Consider the following 15,415-nt stretch of genomic DNA (forward strand, 5'->3'; position numbering starts at 1 on the left):
ACTGTAAGACGAGCAGCAGGCCCAACCCTTATGATTATGATTTATATGCATGTACATATATATATTCTTGTAGACAAGAATAGGTGCGCAGTGGCAAATGATAAAAACCTAATTAGCCTCGGTAAGCAGCTCCCTCGTTAATCACTGAACAAATTAAGCTCACCCAGAACAGAGCTGGCTCCCAGCCCCCCCTCTCTCTCTGTCTCCGTCTCTCTCTCTCTCTGTCTCTCTCTGTCTCTCTGTGTCTCTCTCCTTACTGCTTTATGTCTTCTTGATGCTTCACCTTCTGTATCCGACCTATTTAAGTTGAAACCCCCCCGTACCAGTCCCCCCTTACTGTCATTTTGAATTCAGGACTTCCTCCTTCCCGTCTCTTTAGAGACACGACTGCTCTCATTCCTCCTTATACATGAGATAACATCTCTAACTTATGAGATCATATTAAGTTATGAGATAATATCCCAGAGTTATGAGATAAGATCTCTAACTTATGATATCATATTAAGTTATGAGATAAGATCTCTATAAGTTATGAATTAATATATATAATTTATGAAATAGTATATGGAATTTTATATATATAACTTATGTGATCAAATGTATTAGTTATGAGATATCTATACTTATAGATATAGAATATCAGTTTGTTTCTCATCGAAGGAATGAGCTATCTGTAAACAGAGTACTATATACTACAGAGTATAGTATATACTAGACTAGAGAATGTAGTGTAAACAGTTTACATACTACAGTGTATACAAGAGTATGTACAGTAAACAGAGTATATACTACAGTGTTTATTAGAGTATGTACTGTAAACAGAGCATATACTACAGTGATTACTAGAGTATGTACTGTAAACTGTTTATATACTACAATGTATGCTTGAGTATGCAGTGTAAACAGAGTATATACTACAGTGTATACTAGAGTATACTGTAAACAGTATATACTACAGTGTAGAGTACGTAGTGTAAACAGAGTATATACTACAGTGTATACTAGGGTACGTAGTGTAAACGGTACATAAGGCCCTGTCCTTTGTAATGCTGCTGCTATTGCCCCCTGGGGACAAATAAAGTTTTTTTGAATTGAATTGAATTGAATAATACTGTGTATACTAGAGTGCGTAGTGAAAACAGTATATACTACATTGTATACTAGAGTAAGTAGTGTAAACAGAGTATATACTACAGTGTACTAGAGTATACTGTAAACAGTAAATATTACAGTGTATATTAGAGTACGTAGTGTAAACAGAGTATATACTACAGTGTATAGAGTATGTACTGTAAACAGTATATACTACAGTGTATACTAGAGTATGTAGTGTAAACAGAGTATATACTACAGTGTATACTAGAGTACGTAGTGTAAACAGTATATACTGCTAGAGCATGTAGTGTAAACAGGTTGTAGGCTCCAGACAGAGAGATGGTGAAACATGCTATTGATTGTATCCCCTGTGATCCGCTGGGCTGACAGTGTGTCAGCCTACGCCGCAGGGCTCAGCCTTAGAGCAGCAAACCCTCCCTAACCTCTCCTGTTCTTGGGAAGCAGAGGCTCCATCACTGTGTGTGTGTGTGTGTGTGTGTGTGTGTGTGTGTGTGTGTGTGTGTGTGTGTGTGTGTGTGTGTGTGTGTGTGTGTGTGTTCGTGCAGGTGTCTTTCATCCAGAACCTGGTGTTCTGCGTGGAGAGGGCGTACCGCATGCCGGACTACGGCATGTGGGAGAGAGGAAGCAAGTACAACAACGGAGGCACCGAGCTCCACTCCAGGTCTGTGTAAACACACACACACACACACACACACACACACACACACACACACACACACACACACACACACACACACACACACACACACACACTTCATCACTTCTCAGTGGTGGATCGGGTTCCCCTCGGGGGCTGGTGGCCCCCCTCTCTCACAGGGGTAGAAGTATGCCCCTGATCAGAGGCCCTGGTCCTACCCCTGGCCCAGACCCTGGTCCCACCTCAGACCAGACCCAGACCCTGGTCCTGGTCCTACCTCAGACCACCCAGAACCGGGTCCTGGTCCCACCTCAGACCCAGGCCGTGTCACAGTGAGGTCCAGCATGTAGAGCCGTATGAATGTGCTCCGAGTCACCGGGCCTCAACCAGTGAACCTCCTTGAGCAGCAGGATGGGATGCAGCTGACACCTGTAAGCCTCCAGCCTCCCATCCTCCAATCAGAGGCTCTGCAGCTCTCACCTGTAAGCTTCCAGCCTCCCATCCTCCAATCAGAGGCTCCCATCCTCCAATCAGCGTGATCCACAAGTTCCATCAACATTTTGAAGGTTCAAGCGAGAGTGTGTGTTATTGTATTCAGATCTTCTATCCAAGGTCAAACTTTCTCTCAACCTCTTCAGTTCTTGATAAAGATCCTTCAACATACCTCTGAGTGTTTAAGTCTGCTGGGGATGGCTGCCAAGAGACCTCCTGAAGAAAGATAACATAATGTTGTGTTGAGGGCTGTTTAATGTGCTAGCCATTTCTCCTGACAGTTGAGGAGACACTTTCTATCTCAAGAGAGTTTCAGTGAGTAAAGATCGGTGTCGCTTACAATGCGGACCTAAACCTATCTGGGCCAGGAGTGGAAGGCCTCGTCTCCACACTGGCCTGCTCAGCTCTGCACAGATGTTGGTTGGCTGTAGGCTGTATTAATAACATGCTGTAAGGGGTTCACAGAGCACTTGGACACCAGGTTTGCTCTTCCGACAGAAAGTCCTTCTATTTTGAGTCCAACAAAACACAAGTCGGTTAAATGTAAATTATAACTCCGCTCCAGGCGATCTCTGGCGGCGATCGCCCCTGTCACTCCGCTCCCGATCCTTCCTGGATTCCTCTTTTCACTACAACACAAAGCAGGCACATAAGTACAAACACTCCCTGATTGGCCTGAGTGCTGACACCTGCTCGCACTCAGGTCCAACCCCCCCACAGCCAATCCGGTGCGCTCCCAACCTGCCCATACTCCCCCTGCAGGCCAGACGTCGCACGTCCCCCCACACTCTGTTGTCTTCTTCCTGGTTCTGTGGGTCAGGGTTCTGTTCCTGGTTCTGTGGGTCAGGGTTCTGTTCCTGGTTCTGTGGGTCGGGGTTCCTCCTGGTTCTGTGGGTCGGGGTTCCTCCTGGTTCTGTGGGTCGGGGTTACTCCTGGTTCTGTGGGTCGGGGTTCCTCCTGGTTCTGTGGGTCGGGATTCTGTTCCTGGTTCTGTGGGTCGGGGTTCCTCCTGGTTCTGTGGGTCGGGGTTCCTCCTGGTTCTGTGGGTCGGGGTTACTCCTGGTTCTGTGGGTCGGGGTTCCTCCTGGTTCTGTGGGTCGGGGTTATGTTCCTGGTTCTGTGGGTCGGGGTTACTCCTGGTTCTGTGGGTCGGGGTTACTCCTGGTTCTGTGGGTCGGGGTTCCTCCTGGTTCTGTGGGTCGGGGTTATGTTCCTGGTTCTGTGGGTCGGCGTTACTCCTGGTTCTGTGGGTCGGGGTTCCTCCTGGTTCTGTGGGTCGGGGTTATGTTCCTGGTTCTGTGGGTCGGCGTTACTCCTGGTTCTGTGGGTCGGGGTTCCTCCTGGTTCTGTGGGTCGGGATTCTGTTCCTGGTTCTGTGGGTCGGGGTTCCTCCTGGTTCTGTTGGCCGGTGTTCTTCCTGGTTCTGTGGGTCGGGGTTCTGTTCCTGGTAGTGTGGGTCAGGATTCTGTTCCTGGTTCTGGTAAACATGAGTTTCTCTCTTGTCTCCTCCCAGTTCGGTGGGCCTGGCCAAGTCTGCCCTGGAGGCCATCAACGGATTCAACCTGTTTGGAAATCAGGTATCCCTCCCCCCCGAGTCTCTCTCTGCTCCTCTCTCCCTCTCTCCTCTCTCCCTCTCTCTCTCTCCTTTCTCCCTCTCTCCCTCTCTCTCTCTGCTCCTCTCTCCCTCTCACCCTGTCTCCCGCTCCTCTCTCCCTCTCTCTCTCTGCTCCTCTCCTCTCTCCCTCTCTCTCTCTTCTCCCCTCTCCCTCTGCTCCTCTCTCCTCTCTCCCTCTCTCTCTCTCCTCTCTCCCTCTCTCTCTCCCTCGCTCTCTCTGCTCCTCTCTCCCTCTCTCTTTCTCCTCTCTCCCTCTCTCTCTGCTCCTCTCTCCCTCCCTCTCTCTCTCTCTCTCTCTCTCTCTGCTCCTGTCTGCCTCTCTCCCTCTCTCCCTCTCACACACACACACACACACACACACACCTCCAAGCCTTCAGTCAAAAGACAATTTTCTAGTATGGCAACATACTAGACAATAAAGCTTTTTGAATCTTGAATCTTGAATCTCCCCATCTCTCCTCTCTGCTCCTCTCTCCTCTCTCTCCTCTCCCTCTCTCCTCTCTCCCTCTCTCTCTCTCTCTCTCTCTCTCTCTGCTCCTGTCTGCCTCTCTCCTCGCTCCCTCTCTCCTCTCACCCTCTCTCTCTCTGCTCCGCTTTCTCTGTCCCTCAGCGGCGTGTCTGTTAGGGTTAGAGTCCATTTGCAGAACTATTGGTTTCGTTGGCTGCTGGACTCCATCAGAGCAGTACATTCATCATACCTCATAATGATGCCTCTTTCATTATATCCTTCTGTTGAGGTTCTCTTGGAGATTTGTTTGCAAGCTAAACCCCAAATACTATGTAGATTGTGAGTGTGTATGTGTTTGTGTGTTGGTGTTTATGAGTAAAAGGTATGCCTCTATCAGGTTTGTTGTTAGTGACTGTGTCTATCAAACAGAATTAGGGTTGGGGTTAGAGATAGGGTTGGGTTAGTGTTGGGTGCAGATAGGGTATGGGGTTAGGGTTGGGTATGGCGTTAGGGTTAGGGTTGGGTATGAGGTTAGGGTTGGGGTTAAGGCTGGGGTTAGGGTTAGGGTTGGGGTTGGGGTTAGGCTTCCTCATGATGTGCTGGCCTGAGTTAAACATTTGTGTTCAATTTTCCTCAGTGAATGGTAAAAGAAAATAAGGGTTAGGGTTAAGGTTAGCAGCGTTTGAAATTCTATTTTTATTTATATATTATGTTTGCGTCATTTTGTAATTAGTTTAACTTGCGGCTAAAATCCAGGCCAAGACAAAAGGCGAAATTGGATTTCAATAAATTAAGAAGTTTTTCCCAAGAGGGAGAGAAAGGTAGAGAGCGGCTTGGTCAGGTTGTGAGTTCCTCTTGCTCAGCAAAACAGCAGCAGCAGCATTCCTCAGAGTGGCCATTAGAGCCAGTGCCACTCAAGTAACTTGTCAAATCCACTCACTTCCACACCGCACACTCCTCTGGAAGGCTCAATCCCTGCAGGAAGTAGAAGTCCTGGATGAAATCTATTTTTAAAGGGGAAAGGACTCGGGCAATATCATCTATAATGTATTCTGACTAGATAATAAGATGTACATAGTCTACATTAAGATGTTGCTATCTATAAATAGCTACATTACACTTTCCTTCCATGGTTGAGAAGAGATGTTGGTGTTCTAAGCTGTAATGGACCACGGGTCATTTAGTCATCTCCGGTTCTCGTGAACTGGAAGGGTCCCTCTCCTCTCGCTGTTACTGCCCACGCCGTACTTCACACTCAGCTGTTTGCTTTCAGTGGGGGAGGCAGGCAGGGGGGGAGGGGAGAGCTCTCTGTGGTCCTGCTGGGTGGATCTGCGGAGGTGGAGGAGGAGGGGAGGGAGCCGAGTAGCGGACTCTTTAGTCATTCAGCTGTGAAGTGTTTTTCTTCATTGGTGGTGGTTTTGTGTTTGTGTGTGTGCATGTATGTGCATGCGTGTGTGTGATAATGTGTGTGTGTGTGTGTGTGCGTGCATGTGTTTGGGTATGTGGATATGGTACGTAGGCTGGTGTGTTTGTTGATGATGAAGTGAATGTTACATACTCTGTTCAACTTTGACCTTGGTGTGTGTGTCTGTGTCTGTGTCTGTGTCTGTTTGTGTGTGTTTGCGCAGGGCTGCTCCTGGTCGGTGATCTTCGTGGACCTGGATGCCCACAACAGGAACCGTCAGACCCTGTGCTCCCTGCTGCCCAGAGAGTCCCGCTCACATGTGAGTTCAGCTCCGTTCCTCTGTCCTGCTCTGTTCCTCTGTCCTGCTCCGTCCTGCTCCGTTCCTCTGTCCCCCTGTTCCTCTGTCCCGCTCCGTTCCTCTGTCCCCCTGTTCCTCTGTCCCGCTCCGTTTCTCTGTCCCCCTGTTCCTCTGTCCCTCTCCGTTCCTCTGTCCCACTCCGTTCCTCTGTCCCTCTTCGTTCCTCTGTCCTGCTCCGTTCCTCTGTTCTTCCGTTCCGTTTATCTGCGTTAATAGCTACCAGGGCAACACAGAAGAGATGATAGGATGCAGGCAGTGTTTTCTAGAGGCCGGTTAGGAGGCCGAACCAAGATAGCAACCCTGAACACTAGAGGGGAGTGTGTGACCCAACACTCAAATCTAACTGCGCCAACAGCACCCCCTGTGGTGGACCACGGGGTATTGCGCTGTAACGTGTGTTGGTTATAAATGAGAAACAGGATTTCTTGCGGTGAAATGAGTGGACTGAAAACAAAAGTGGAGGCAGGGTCGCTGTGTAAGAGTGGCATGTTAACGTCAGATCCTGCCTGGCTTTCACTGTCGATATGCAGTCGCCAGACACAGGGGAAAATAAAAGGACTGGAGAACATGATCACACGTAATGAGAGACATGAGGAAACACACGGCTGCTCTTTAAGATAGCAGGAATCTAAAGCAGGAGGAGACGGGAAGAGGCGGAGAAGTGGCTCCACGGGAGGAACTTGATGGAGCCTGAAATAGGATGGGAGAGCTGGAGTCTGAGTGGGCGGAAACACAGGGAGCAGATGAAGAGATCGTGGTGTGTGTGTGTCTGTGTGCGTGTGTGTGTGTGTGTGAGTGCGAGTGAGAAAGTGTCCCGTGGTTTATGCAAGTGAGACACTGAAGCAATTTATTATGCATGTGCCTCTTAACGTGTGGTGAATAAGTCTGTTACAGAAATACGCTAACTCCTAGACTAGCAACACGCTAGCTCCTAAGCCAGCAACCCCCTAGCTCCTGTGCCGTGTTCCAATATCCATAATATCCGTACTTACTAGCCTAAGTTTGATTACGTAGGGCATTCCGATTCAAATTGGGCGAAAATAAGTGTACTGAAAGGACCCGGATGTTGTAATCAAAACCAAATCAAATCGCGAAGTGTGTGGCGATGTACACTTTTTCGTACTCAACGGCAGTCTTCTTAGCTATGTAGTGGAAGAGGGCAGGGCCAGGCTGAGCCAACGTTGGCGCATTTTCCACATAGCCTACATTAATAGAGTCATTTTGTAGATTTTTATAGTTTTTATAGCTTTTATAGCTGCTAGGCATAAAGAGTTCACCGTTCAAAGCGGGATGTTTATTGCGGGGGAGGAGCCGCGGCGGCAGTCGTGATCGTAATTTCCGGTCAGTGCACCACAGAGTATTTGATTTGGAACAACACTGACATCTGAAAATTAGCGCACTGAGTGTGGGTAGTGTACTTCGTTTAAGTGTACTGATGGAAGTATGGATATTGGAACACGGCACTAGACTAGCTGCATGCTAGCTCCTAAGCTAGCAGCACCCTAACTCCTAGGCTAGCAGCATGATGGAAGCTTAGGAGCTCTGGAATGTTAGCTACTATCTGGTAGTAATGTATAGCAGATAGAGCATTTACTTTATTGTTTAAAACCGAACCAACTCAAGAACCAGCTTAAGAGAAATATAGACCATTTTGACCAGTTCTTACCAGTACAGTCCTCTCCCTGTTCCAGACTAGTGACCAGCTCTAACCAGTACAGTCCTCTCCCTGGTCCAGACTAGTGACCAGCTCTAACCAGTACAGTCCTCTCCCTGGTCCAGACTAGTGACCAGCTCTAACCAGTACAGTCTACTCCCTGGTCCAGACTAGTGACCAGCCTTAACCAGTACAGTCTTCTCCCTGGTCCAGACTAGTGACCAGCCTTAACCAGTACAGTCCTCTCCCCTGTCCAGACTAGTGACCAGCTCAACCGGCCCAGACTAGTGACCAGCCCTAACCGATCCAGACTAGTGACCAGCTCTAACCGGTCCAGACTAGTGACCAGCTCTAACCGGTCCAGACTAGTGAACAGCTCTAACCGGTCCAGACTAGTGACCAGCCTCAACCAGCACAGTCTTCTCCCTGGTCCAGACTAGTGACCAGCTCTAACCAGTACAGTCTTCTCCCTGGTCCAAACTAGTGACCAGCCTTAACCAGTACAGTCCTCTCCCCTGTCCAGACTAGTGACCAGCTCTAACCAGTCCAGACTAGTGACCAGCTCTAACCGGTCCTCCCCTGGTCCAGACTAGTGACCAGCCCTAACCGGTCCAGACTAGTGACCAGTTCTAACCCGTCCAGACTAGTGACCAGCTTTTACCGGTCCAAACTAGTGGCCAGCTCTAACCAGTCCAGACTAGTGACCAGCCGTAACCGGTCCAGACTAGTGACCAGCTCTAACCGGTCCAGACTAGTGACCACCCCTAACCGGTCCAGACTAGTGACAAATCCTAACCAGCCCTCCCCCGGTCCAGAACACGGACGCGGCGCTGCTGCCCACCATCAGCTACCCGGCCTTCGCGGTGGACGACGACGCGCTCTACAGCCAGACGCTGGACAAGATCGTCCGCAAGCTGAGGGGGAAGTACGGCTTCAAGCGCTTCCTCCGGGACGGCTACCGCACGGCCAACGAGGACAAGAACCGCCGCTACTACAAGCCCGCCGAGATGAAGGTGGGTCCAGTGGTCACCGCAAAGGACGCCAAAATATTCAGATATGGGGAAATTGGTCTGTTATGTACAGTGTTGGGAACGTTACTTTAAAAAAGTAATTAGTTATAGTTACTCACTACTTGTTCCAAAAAGTGACTGAGTTAGTAACTGAATTACACTTTAATAAAAGTCACTAGTTACCAGGGAAAGTAACTATTTGCGTTACTTTAAAAAAAAAGAAAGTTGCTATATGTGAAAGATTTGGATTTTTCTCAGCAGTTTTCACTTGGCCTTAATGTGTTAAATGGTTGAACAGCCCATTCAAGGCCCTGATATGCTTCCAACTGAGGCCCCGTCCACACTAACCCGGGTAAATCTACAAATGCATCAATATTCATCCGTTTAGTCCTTCCGTCCAAACTAAAACAGAGAATTCCGACACTGAAAACGATGCTTTTCGAAAACGATCGCAGATGTTAGGGCCCTAGGGGTTCTCAGTGGTATCACTGAGAACCCCTTGGGCCCTAACATCTGGTGATACCACTGAGAACCCCTAGGGCCCTAACATCTGGTGATACCACTGAGAACCCCTAGGGCCCTAACATCTGGTGATACCACTGAGAACCCCTAGGGCCCTGTTGTTACGGAGGTTCTCAGTGGTATCACCAGATGTTACGGAGGTTCTCAGTGGTATCACCAGATGTTACGGAGGTTCTCATTGGTATCATCAGATGTTACTGAGGTTCTCAGTGGTATCACCGGATGTTACGGAGGTTCTCAGTGGTATCACCAGATGTTATGGAGGTTCTCAGTGGTATCACCAGATGTTACTGAGGTTCTCAGTGGTATCACCAGACGTTACGGCCCAGCATTAGCTGGGCTAACTTAGCAAATTTCTCTGCAAAACAATACAAAGACGATTTGACAAAACGTCCAAACTGATATTTCTTCCCATTCTGTTCATAATGAATTACATTTTCTAATGTTTGAAACAGATAATCGTACACGTTACAACTTTAAGTAATCCCATGTTGTGCGTATAGCTCAACGGATCAAAGCAGAAGGCCAATGAACCCAGAGCTAGTGATTTATTCAGCCCCCACGTTGACCTCAAGCATTAATAAGAGAAGAGAGGGAAAAGAGCCAAGGTTGCAGAGCGGTTTCTTGACATTTTAATCATCAATAAGAGCGGATAAGCAAGTGACAAGTTTCCTAGAAGATCAGACATCATATATATCCAGGAAAATAGATTTTCTATGAATTATTTGTGTTTCAACAGCCAACAGAGTATTCATACGCAGCAATAGAGAATGGGAGGTTCTGTCACGCCGGAGGACATCTTGTGAGGCAGAACCTCTCGAACAATGGAGGCAGCAGCCTCTCAACATGACCTGTTTATCGTTCAAAACGATCAAGCGTCCATTAACATTCCCTATTTTGCTTTACCACTATTTAAAAGAGAACTAACGGTTCTCTATAGAGATGTCCGATATTATCGGCCCACCGATATTATCGGCCCGATATTAGCATAAAAATGTAATATCAGTCAATATCGGTATCGGATTTTTTTTGAAAAATAAATAAACATGGCACTTTTCCCTTAAATTAAGTTGAAGTATTTTTCTTATTTTGCACAGACAATGTTAACATTTGGAAAGCCTTGTTGCATTCAAGAATGCATCCAGTGGGGCATCACAATAACATTAAGCATGTTGTGTTAATTCCACAACAGGAGATATGTAATGTTACCTAAATTAGGTTTGAGGAAAAATAACCCAAATATCGACATCGGTATCGGCTGATATCGGAATCGAAAATTTAGAGTTGGACAATATCGCATATCGGATATCGGCAAAAAAGCCAATATCGGACATCCCTAGTTCTCTACAATGATTTTGTTGGAGCTGAGTGATGTTAAAGATGAGCAGGATCCATAAAGTTTGAGAGAAACTCAAAATTCACTTAAACCTCTGAAATGACAAGGTCTGGGTGTGTAAGACAGGTTGGGATGTGAGACAGGTTGTGTGTGAGACAGGTCTCGATGTGTAAGACAGGTTTGGTTGTGAGACAGGTTGGGTGTGGGACAGGTCTGTGTTTGAGACAGGGCTGTGTGTGAGACAGGTTGGGGTGTGAGACAGATTGGGGTGTGATACAGGTCTGTGTGTGAGACAGGTTGCGGTTTGAGACAGGTTGGGGTGTGATACAGGTCTGTGTGCAAGACAGGTTGGAGAGAGACAGGCTGGTGTGTGATGCAGGTCTTTGTGTGAGAAAGGTTGGTGTGTGAGACAGGTTGGGGTGTGAGACAAGAGGGGGTTTGATACAGGTCTTTGTGTGAGACATGTTGGTGTGTGAGAAAGGTTAGGGTGTGAGACAAGTTTGTTGTGTGAGGCAGATGCGGGACCTCCACCAGATGCTGTTGGTTCCAGCCCCAGCAGGTCTGTGAGTCCTGGTGTATTCCATCACTAGCGCAGCTGAGCAGTGAGTGGTGTGTGGCTGCTGAGGAGAAATGAAGCGCTCGGCCCTAATGGTTGAGCTCCTGATGAATGCGGACCCTCCTCGTCTGTGAAAACGCTGAACCGGTAACATACAAACTCTTGGTGGCCTCTGGTTGCACCAGGCAGCCTCTCTGTTTACAGCTTCCCCCGGCTCTCTCTCTCTCTCTCTCTCTCTCTCTCTCTCTCTCTCTCTCTCTCTCTCTCTCTCTCTCTCTCTCTCTCTCTCTCTCTCTCTCTCTCTCCCCCTCTCTTTTTCTTTATCTTTATGTCTGTGTGTGTGTGTCTCTCCCTCTCTTTCTTGCCCTCTGTCTTCAAACTCTCTCCTTCTCTCTCTTTATCTCTCTCTCTCTTTATAAGTCAGTCTCTCGCTCTCGCTCTCTTTCTCTTTATGTGTGTGTGTATCTCTATCTTCCTCTCTCTCTCTCTCTCTCTCTCTCTCTCTCTCTCTCTCTCTCTCTCTCTCTCTCTCTCTCTCTCTCTCTCTCTCTTACTCTCTTACTCTCTTTCTCCCTCTCTTTCTTTATCTTTATGTGTGTGTGTCTCTCCCTCTCTTTCTTGCCCTCTGTTTTCAAGCTCTCTCTCTCGCTCTCTTTCTCTTTATGTGTGTGTGTATCTCTCTCTTCCTCTCTCTCTCTCTGTCTCTGTCCCTGTCTCTCTCTCTTTCTCTCTGTCTCCCTCTCTTTTTCTTTGTGTGTGTGTCTGTTACGGGTGAACATAATATTGTGCATTATGCTTGGTTGTGCTGCTCTGCCTCCATGTCCCATAGTAGGAGGAGACTGGGCGTTACCTTCGGAAGCACTGATTGATGAAAGGCCGGCCTTCCCAAGTATAAAAGCCTGCCTACTTCAAGATGGCTCTCTCTCTCTCTCAGCCTCGACATGGCAGACGCTGGCCGGGCGCACGCTTTTTTTATTTTTTGTTAAATTAGAAGTCGTTTGTTAAACTGGTCTGTATTAATTGTGATCTTTGTTGATCTTTGATCTGGGAGCGGTTGCGTTTTTTCTTCTGTTTTAGTGGCAACCGTCTCGCATTCTTCTGTTAAGCAAGTTTTGGCTCTTTTGGGAAATAAACAGAACACTATTCTTTCCCAAAAATCTGTTTCATTTTTCGTTATTATGTTAACTGCTCACACGTTTGATGTGGGCCCGTAACAGTGTCTCTCCCTCTCTTTCTTGCCCTCTGTCTTCAAGCTCTCTCTCTCTCTCTTTATCTCTCCCTCTCTCTTCATGAGTCAGTCTCTCTCTCTCACTCTCTTTCTCTTTATGTGTGTGTGTGTGTGTGTGTGTGTGTGTGTGTGTGTGTGTGTGTGTGTGGGTGTGTGTCTCTCTCTCTGTCTCTATTTTTCTTTCCCTTTCTCTTTATAAGTCTCTTTCTCCCTCACTCTCAGGTGAAGCTGGGACAGGAAAGGAAGAAAGCTTCACCCGTCCCCAACTGTTTGTTAAAAAATGAACTGATGTTTTTATGCATGAAATCATAAAACTCTACGCACAAAGGAAGTGAGCTCATATCATCCTCCTGAATATATCGTATATATTGTATATAAAAATAATATGTTATATAATATATATGCATGTTGAACCATGTAGAGTGGGATGGGAATTCTCTTCATCCTCATGAATAAATGTAAAATCATATATCATAGAATAGATATGCATGTGCAAACTATGGGGAACGAGGGTGTCAGACCTTTAGAAGCATATCCGTCAGCTGCTTTGGTCTCACCTTGTAGGACCGGCTACTCTCTCTATATATTCAAATATATTTTAAAGTGTGCAAGATAAAATCAACAACAGCAGCATTAAGCTAAGGATGAATACATCTTCAACGATTATGTAATGCTTATAACAGTCATTATTAGGATTGTTGTTTTTGCTGTTGTTATTAATAATCATATTTGCGTGAGTACAGAAATGTGTGTGAGGCTGCTAATATGATTCAATAGAAGTCGGGATCAAAACCTTTTGAGTTTGTGAAACTCTTTCAATTGACTTTTAACGGCAGACTCCCTCACATGTTTGTGAGAGATGAAGGATTCATTTTGATGAGTCTCTGTCCGTCCTGCTACGGGCTGTGTGCGTCCCGGTACGGGCTCTGTGCGTCCCAGTATGGTCTGTGTGCCACGTCAGAGTCTTTCATCGAGCAGTGAGGGGCGTTGTTATTTAACTCCCTCTTGAGGAGCTTAAGTACTTTCCATTTTAATCAGGGGTCCTGCAAAATCCCTAGGAACCCTATTGTGGTTGTTTGTATAATTATTATTATGGTATCTATCAATTGTTGTTCCTGACGAAGTCGGCCTGCATCTCACAAATGCATGAATACATGAAAGTTTGAATCCATGCTGCCTTCGTCATGACGGACAGCCTTCTCACTGCAGCACACGCTGTCATTCATGACTAGAACATAGCAGTGCCAAAGCTAAGATAAAGAGAGAGTAAAACATGAACTGTTCTGCTGCTGCTTCTGAAATTATCTGCCTCTGATGAGGTTAAACTCGTCTGAAACCAGCGTCTTAACTTTACCTTTAGTTTAATGGTTACCTCTGATCTTTACCTTTAGTTTAATGGTCACAGGACTTCAAGGATTCAATGAATCCACGTTTCTGCGTCTGTTTCGGTCTCCAAGGTTCTCAGTCAAAGGGAACATATTGATTTAGATGAATAGTTTGCTGCCACTCCACCCTACATCCTGTGATGATTCTTCTTCTGCTTTCTCTCTCCCTCTCCCTCTCCCTATCCCTCTCCTCACTTTCCTCCCTTGCCCTCTCCTCCCACTCCCTCCCCCTCCCTCCCTCTCTTCCCTCCTTCCCTCTCCTCCCTCCTCCCCCTCCCTCCCTCTCCTCCCTCCCTCCCTGTCACCCTCTCCCTCCCTCCCTCTCCCTTCCTCTCCTGCCCCTCCCTCACCCTCTACTTGCCCTCCCTCCCCCTCCTCCCTCACCCTCTCCTCCCTCTCATCCCGCCCCCTCCCTCCCTCTCCACTTTCTCTCCCCTCTCTTTCTCTCCAGCTTTTTGATGGAATCGAATGCGAGTTCCCCATCTTCTTCATCTACATGATAATCGACGGTAGGTTCTCTCAGTAGCTGGTGTCATGGCCCAATATTGTACTCGCTCCAACTAGGTGATGTAAACTTCACCACTGCCTCCTGGTTACACTGAAACATCCGTTTCCAACATCATTTTGGACCCAAAATGACTTCTGAGGTTCAGCTCGTAAACAATGAAACGCTCTGTCTTTTGGATCAAGGATCCAAAAGACAGGATCAAGTCTTGACTAAACAACAGTGACTGGCAAGTACTGAGACAAGCGTCTTGTCAGGAGACAGAGCGGCTCTTCTGCTATCGATTACATTCATGGCAGACCATGCTAAAGAGTCAGACAGGAACGTTTTAAGTTTTAAAGTTTTACAATAATGAGAAGCAGGTATCCTCTGTGGCAACACGTCGGTCCTTCAAAAGAACCTATGGAAGCAGGGGCTGACTTCCATTCCATTCAGTATTTACACCCAGCAGGTGTCAGTTCTCCCTCAGCAGCCTGGAGACGGACGATCTGATCACTCCAGTAGCTCCACGCAGCTCCTGGTTCCTTTGGTACATTCATCCCCTTCCTATAGCGTACAGCCCGGGGAAATGTCTGGATGGTATGAGGAGGAGATAGGGCCAGGCTTAGGGAGAGCAGTGAGCCTAACCCTGTCCTTAAAGCTGGAGATGTGTTCCTCAGGTGTGTTCAGAGGAAACAAAGACCAGGTGAAGGAGTACCAGGACCTGCTGCAGCCGGTCATCTTCCGCTCTCCTGAAGGTCAGTGGCACACCGAATGGACCTATTGATCTCCCTCGGTCTCTCTGTCTCGCTTTCTCTCTCTCTCTCTCTCTCTCTCTCTCTCTCTCTCTCTCTCTCTCTCTCTCTCTCTCTCTCTCTCTCTCTCTCTCTCTCTCTCTCTCTCTCTCTCTTTCACTCTCTCTCTCTCTGTACTACGCCTAAGAATTTGCAACCAACATCCAAACTAGACATACATAATTCTTTCAAAGGGTGGAACCGGTCTGAGATCTCATTTCCCAGTCCAAGAAGACAGATTGGGGCCCATTTCAGTGGGGAATGTGTGTCAGCGTCGAGGCAGTGAGGTGGGGAGTCCTGGAGTGTAAATGATGGCTCCACTTTCACATCATCAGCGTCTATCGAGTCATCTATTCATCATGTTCTGACAGAGAG

At 47.3% G+C, this 15,415-nt stretch overlaps 1 protein-coding gene across 4 annotated transcripts in view; it reads left to right on the forward strand.

The window, feature by feature from the left end:
• Positions 1-15,415, forward strand: part of phkb (phosphorylase kinase, beta) — a 70,762-nt gene that overhangs the window by 12,259 nt on the left and 43,088 nt on the right. For all 4 annotated transcript variants that reach the window (XM_056607446.1, XM_056607447.1, XM_056607449.1 and 1 more), the window contains 6 exons: positions 1,662-1,777; positions 3,759-3,822; positions 5,937-6,032; positions 8,541-8,738; positions 14,214-14,271; positions 14,927-15,004. In XM_056607446.1, the coding sequence (XP_056463421.1) occupies positions 1,662-1,777; positions 3,759-3,822; positions 5,937-6,032; positions 8,541-8,738; positions 14,214-14,271; positions 14,927-15,004 (610 nt within the window). The remainder of the gene's footprint in view (positions 1-1,661; positions 1,778-3,758; positions 3,823-5,936; positions 6,033-8,540; positions 8,739-14,213; positions 14,272-14,926; positions 15,005-15,415) is intronic.

Source organism: Gadus chalcogrammus, chromosome 14 (genome assembly GCF_026213295.1).
Source record: "Gadus chalcogrammus isolate NIFS_2021 chromosome 14, NIFS_Gcha_1.0, whole genome shotgun sequence".
NCBI lineage: Eukaryota > Metazoa > Chordata > Actinopteri > Gadiformes > Gadidae > Gadus > Gadus chalcogrammus.